Below are 6,989 nucleotides of genomic sequence, written 5' to 3' on the forward strand. Positions count from 1 at the left end.
TTAAGTAGTCAACATGGTCAGACGTAAGTCATTTAGCGGAGTTAACTAAAAGGGATCAAATTGATGCAAATTAACTAATTTTAGTACTAAATAGATGTAAAGTTAAAAGCGAGTACCATTTAGACACATTGGAACGAAACTGGGTACCAACTAATTATACCTTGTTATTATGTTTATAAACAGTTATATTAATTATTGTTATTTATTTTATAAATAGTTATATTAATTATAGTTGATATTTTTTTAAATAGTTGTATTAATTATTGTTATTATTTTTTGAAATTATCATATTACCTATTGTTGTAATTATTGATTGTATTACTATTACGCCACTTACTATTGCATATATGATATTTTCTTGATTAAAGAAGAAGATGAGCATCTTAAAAACTGTTAAATACTTAATAAAGAATGTTTAGATTCAAGAGTTGAATTAAAAACTTAAAAAAAATTAGTTGTTGAATTAAAAACTTAAAAAAATTAGTTGTTGAAACTATGTAATTTGCATGTTGAAATTAACATGATTATCGGTAATTGCAGAGAAAATTTTCAAGAACGTTGTCGGAAATAATCGATTATTGTTTACAATAATCTATTATTAACTTCGTAATTATAGAAGTTAACTTCTACGTAATGTGTTAATTTTAAAAAGAGAAATCCACATTATATTAAGATAAATATCTATGATCAAGATACAAAGTTAGAACATTAATGCTAAAATTTCTTGATCCAATTTTCAACTCTAGCATGGAAAAAAATGACAAAGAAAGTGTACTTTTTAATAACTTTTATAATAACTTACACTTAAAAATAATAATTTTATACTAATTTAATCATTTTACAATTTCAATTATTAAAACATTTTTTATCAACCACATCAATTTAAATTAAATTATTTACAAATTTTCTTCTCATTTTCTCTTCATCTTTTCCTTAACGAAAAAAAACCTCACTTTCACCTAATTTTTTCACTCCTTTCCACTCCCAAATTCATCCCCTAATCCAAAGACAACAAATGCTCTAATCCAAAGACAACCTAAATTCTCGTTATAACAAGGATTGTAAGTACAAGAACATGCATCGTAGTATTAACGTGTTTTAAAGTATCATATCCATCGCTTTATCAAGACATATTTGGAGATCAAGCAAAATATATATTAAGTTCATAATATACATTTACCTCAATAACAATGAACAAACTAAATTCTTCATTTTCTATTACAATTCACCAAGCCAGATCACTTATTCAAGCTACATAAACCAAAATTCGAGAAAGAAATAGCTCAAATGATTTGGATTATCCGCTTTCACTCATTTATTGTAGTGGGTTTTATTAAATGGCCTAAGATTAACTTGGTACATAACGCTGAATCAAAAACTTAATTTGTTTAGGGTTTGGTAGAAAGGCTGAAACCAAAAAAAATTATCACAATCACAGCACGAGAATTGTTACAAAATGAATCCGTAGTCATATTTAAGCCAGACGTCGACCATACTAATAACCAGAACATCTCACCAAATATATAATATCTAAAGAACATGTTGATATTGCGAATGCATAAAAGATCTTCAATAGTACAACATAGTTACTCTCCAGAACCAGTTCAATTTCAAATATTTATGTACGTTGACAACTATCAGTCATACTAAGTATTGATTTCATTGAGGCATTTAAAATCCTTTTGTAACAATTCCCAAATCAACCAACATGGAATTCATAATCACAAAACTAAATATTTGATAATAATGTGTTCCACTGAATTCTCAAAATTGATCATGCAAGTACTTGATCTCAAGTTGTAACTGAACATCAATTAATGTAGGATCAACAATTACAGAAAAATATCTCATTCTAGGAAACTACTAGAAAATAAAATAAGCAGTAGAAAATATCAAAAGCAATGAAACCTTAAAATCACAAGAGTGTTTGAAAACTCATTTCTTTTTTCCAGCCTTGGCAGCATCGGAGGCCTTCGTCTGCAGAAAAGACATAAGTTATTGTTTTGTAAAGCAAAAATGATAAAACAGATAAACAGTAGTCAACAACACACAATTGTATTACCTTCTTTACACCACGAATCTTCTTAGCTCTATTCTTTCTCTCCTTCATCTGCTTCCTTGATTTCTCCACCTTGGTATCAAGTCCATTCTGCAAAAGAGGAGATTTTAGATTTTGATCAAACAAAAAGAACCCGACATAAAATACAGAACAAAAGCAAAATAAAGAACAAGAGCATTAGTCAAAAAATACAAACCACGACGATAAAAGTATACGAGCAGTACATTTTGCAAATTCAGAACAGAAAAAACGCCCGCAGTTTGAACTATATATATATATATATATATATATATATATATATATATATATATATATACACATATATATAAAAAAAAAAAAAAAACTATTAACACCCATAATAAAATCTGACCAAACCACAAAATCATATCAGTTTACATCCGTCTCACCCAACTAAAGAGTATTTTGTTATTTCTTCAGGACTAACCTTTTTTTCAAATCATATTCCCTAAAATCCTTCAACAATACATTTGGTCACCAGCTATTACAAGTTTAAACTGACTCTCAGTCCCACCGTCCCCCAAACAAAAAATGAAACCACTCATAAGGAAAGATAAAACAGAAGCAGTGATAATGGAAATGGGTAGATACATAATTTATAAAAAGATGAACTAACAAAATAACATTTTCCCAAAGCAAAAAAATTACAACAAAGGCAGAATGGTCCAGTTAACTGACCCTGATAAGCCTGTACTTAGGCTCATACTTCTTCGCATTATCAACTGAATCATAGATCAAACCAAATCCAGTGGACTTGCCACCACCAAAATTAGTTCGGAACTTGAAGACAAATACAGTGTTGGGGTCCTTCACATCATACATTCTTGCCAATTTCTCCTTCAACTCAGCCTTTACGCCAAACACAACACATTAAACAAAGTAAAACGCAAGTCAGCACAAATTTAAACAAAAAGTTAAAAAATGCAAAATCTATCTACTTATGGATAAAGAAGCATGTTAAAAGCAATACCTTGGAAACATTGGCCCTCCCTGGGTGAAGGACATCAACAACCTGAATCACATAACAAAAAGCATCACCTTTTTAAAACCGTAGGATTCTAAGCCTGCTATTAGGGATCACGATGTTCAACGTATCATAGAAGATTTCACATTGGCACAACTCATCTACCTATTTGATTAAATTCAATTTATATTATTCTGATGAAATTCTACTGAAAATTCTACCTATTTCAAATATTCTATTTCAAATATTCTGATGCAACCTAATGGGGTCATCACTGAAAACATTGTTTTCAGAATGTATATTGGTTAGAGAAAAATGTAAAATTGAACTGAAAAAAAAATTAAAAAACTTACGAATTGCTTTCTGGAGAGAAGCCTGTTTGTCATGAATTTTCTGGTTCGGATGGTCACTGCCTTGTCCGCCATTTTTGTTTAGCGCCGGCTATATTGGAGCAAGGAGCAAGTGATATTGTCAGCTCGACGACACCGCTATGGAGGGGAAGGAGCTTACAATTTAACCCTACCCTCTTTAAAAACCCTAGTTCAGTTATCCTTTTCCTTTGGGCTGGCCCAATTTGAACCCTTCTTTTCACACCTTTAATTTTGGGTCCACGAAGTTTGTGCAAAATTCTGAATATCTTCTCGGGCCCATAAATATAAAATATTTAGCCCCTGAACTTCATTTTTTTTTTCCTGCAAATAAAGATGGTAAATTTTAGTTTTATCTCTACAGAATCAAATTTCAAAAAATACTATTGATTTTTAATTTTAATGTAATTGATAATTAAAGCTTACTGTTTCTATAAATGAATACTTATAATATTGTACTATGTTGAACTTCTCAATTTTTTATAAATAGTATTTTCTAAGAGATTCGAATTAGATTATTTTTACATTAAATTTTAATAATTTATGCATTTTAATTATTTTTATTAAAAATATATTTCATAAAAAATAATAGGTTTTAATGATTAATTAGAATAAAATTTAGGTTTCTTTTCGAAAACATAACATTTTAGGATCAGTTAGAAAATAAAATTCAACGTATTGAGCTAACATAATAACTAAGATAAAAAAAAATGGGATGTTTATTTTAAAAATATAAAGTTTAGGAGGTTTTTATTTATTTATTTTTTCTCAGAAAGCTATAACAAATATTTTTAGTACAAAATGAAAATGAGTGATATACTATTTTATTTATTCAAAATTATAGTAATAGTAGTAGAATTTTGAGGAAAATAGATGTAGAGATGTTGAGAACAAAATACTCATTTTTCTGTTAAAAACGAGTCCGCCAAAGTCCGTTAGAAAGAAAGAAACAAATATAAATTATTTATAAAATTAATTTAAATCCAAAAAACAACATGAATTTGTTATACATATGACATCAATTTGCCTATTAAAAAAAAACATTACCCAACCTCTTCTAAAGTGTTTATGCAGGTCACATAAACTTAAATAGCTAACTTAGGAAATACAACAGTTTTTTTGCCTTCTCTAAAAAGGAAAGAAAAGGAACATTTTATACTATAACTTAAATAATAAACTAAACACTTCTAAAAACATAATAAAATTTAAACAATGCTAAAAGGAAAATATAATTACCGATGAGTCTCCAAACAATGATATTAAGTTTTTTCTTGGTCCCAACTATTTTCCAACTTTCTTTGAGATGCAACTCCGGTAACATTTCTCATAATTCGCGTTCAAAGAGTAAGAAAACATGCAGGGCAATAAAAAAAATAGAAAAATATGGTTTAACAAAGATTTTTTTTGTAAATTTTGACAAACTATTTATTTAAATAAAAAAATAGTACTTTATTATTTCATTTTAATTTTATTTATAGAAAGTTTGTCAATTTTATTTTATTTTTTAAATTGTCAAAAAAAAATTCCAAAAAAGGATTGCAGCTAACAAAAAAAATTGCAGCTTGCACTTTGTTTATTTGTCAGAAGTATCTCATGCATCTTTCATAATATTATGTATATGTAATATGTAACCACAACACAAGTTCAAGATACTAAATAAAGGAAACACTAACAATTCAAATTTTAAATGTGTACGCAAAAAGTCAAACATGGTTTACTATGTTAAAAGCAACTTATAGATGAAGTAAAAATCATACCTTTTGACCACTATCAAAAAATCAATAACTTATCTAGCCCTAATTTTTTAATTCCTGAAACCCTATCTTGATTTTGCATGTAGATCCATGTTTTCACAACCATTTCTCAATGGTTCTTTTTAGTATGAAATCCCATAAGACACGACAGATGGAACTTTGGTTTGTGAAAGAAGAAAAATGACTTTGTTGCTTGGGTTTGGAAGACATTCATTGATATAAGAGAAATTAATTAGGGTTTAGGTTTGACACATTAAAATGGGAAGATGCATGAAGTTTGGACACTGTTTTTGTATCTTTATTAGTTACCTTATTATTATCTTATTTTCTATCCCTTTACTTTGTCTATCACAGTAGAATTAATATATTTATTATCTTATTTTCTATCCCTTTACTTTGTCTATCACAGTAGAATTAAATATATTTTTGGTACCTCAATTTCAATAAAAATTTGAATTAGTGTTTTTTTGAAATTTTGATCTAATTTAATCTTCAAACTTTAAATTGTATGAATTTAGTTTTTTTAACCAAATTTAAATTCTGTTAAGTTTATTTAATGTTTCAAGTGCGTTTCATGATAATTTATTACCTAACATTGAAACAAAAATGTGTCAAATAGTGTAAACAATTCAAATCCTATCATACAATATATTTAAAACATTAAATAAATCTAACAAAATTTGGTTGAAATGACTAAATTTACGCAGTTCTAAATTTGGAAAACTAAATTAGGCCAAAATTTTAAAAAGGGACTAATTTCAATTTTCGCTAAAAATTAAGGGACAAAAACATATTTAACGCATCTTATTATTACCTTATAACTTAGCATTTCTTATTTCAATTGGTGCTTTTATTCATCACCCAAAGTTTTATTAGGTCACTTTTAATGCTTCTAAAGTGTGGTCCCTAATCTTAATATGACAAAAATATTGTTAACTGCTTGCAATTACTCTATGATTTTGAATCACATGTTTTCTCGCAATGAAGTTATAATGGATTTGTGGTGAAATCTCAACACTATTCTATTTCCTTTTTACCAACAAAGGAAAAAACTTAAATTTTACTCTATTTCCTTTGTTGTGTAAGAGACGCTATGAGACTATGAGTTGCATGTTCTTGTTTATTTTATAATTGTCTCACGTTGTTTAAGAGTCAAAACTGATGAGAGTTTAGATATTTCTTCTTACTTTTATCTTGTGAATGTTTTTTAAGAACAAAATTGTGATGCAACGAATGTGATTGACTTTATAATGATATTACTTGACAGACTTAACATCTAAATAATGCATAATTCTAAAAGATACATGAATAATTAAAATAGTTGTAAAATTACTATATTTAACTTAAAATACACCTTAAATGATGCGAGTCTTCTTACCATAACTTGTTTATCTTACCATAACTTGTATATGAAACTTGAATATTTGTGTTAAATGAGAAATTTTGCAAACTTTATTTTTGTAAAAGTTATAAAAGAGAATTTATATTATTGTTGTAAAAGTTACTTGAGAACTGTATTTTGTAAAAGTTATGCCAGAGAATTTTGAAAATAATTTTATCCTTATAAAATCGTATAAGAGAGTTTGTAAATGTATATTTGTAAAAATTGAATGAATTATTGTGCAATTTATCTTTATAAAAAATTGTACAATTTTATTTTGACAAAAATACATAATATATGCTTAACGGTTTTCTCCTAGTAAAAATTACATAATAAAATATATTTTATTGAGTGATTATTTATATAGATATATTATCGAATGATACTATACTAAACTCAATTATTTTTTATCGACAATAAAAAAATCAATAAAATATAAGATATA

General features: G+C 27.1%; 1 protein-coding gene across 1 annotated transcript; it reads right to left on the reverse strand.

The window, feature by feature from the left end:
• Nucleotides 1-1,714: 1,714 nt before the first annotated feature.
• LOC114190199 (small ribosomal subunit protein eS24z-like) lies at nt 1,715-3,605 on the reverse strand. The gene is made up of 5 exons (XM_028078994.2): nt 3,395-3,605; nt 3,048-3,089; nt 2,756-2,926; nt 2,063-2,149; nt 1,715-1,977 (listed from the first exon to the last, which is right to left on the reverse strand). The coding sequence occupies exons 1-5, from the start codon at nt 3,464-3,466 to the stop codon at nt 1,936-1,938; spliced, it is 414 nt and encodes a 137-aa protein (XP_027934795.1). The 5' UTR covers nt 3,467-3,605; the 3' UTR covers nt 1,715-1,935.
• Nucleotides 3,606-6,989: the final 3,384 nt, after the last annotated feature.

This window comes from Vigna unguiculata, chromosome 7, assembly GCF_037176805.1.
Source record: "Vigna unguiculata cultivar grain cowpea cultivar isolate G323 ecotype 2 chromosome 7, ASM3717680v1, whole genome shotgun sequence".
Taxonomy (NCBI): domain Eukaryota; kingdom Viridiplantae; phylum Streptophyta; class Magnoliopsida; order Fabales; family Fabaceae; genus Vigna; species Vigna unguiculata.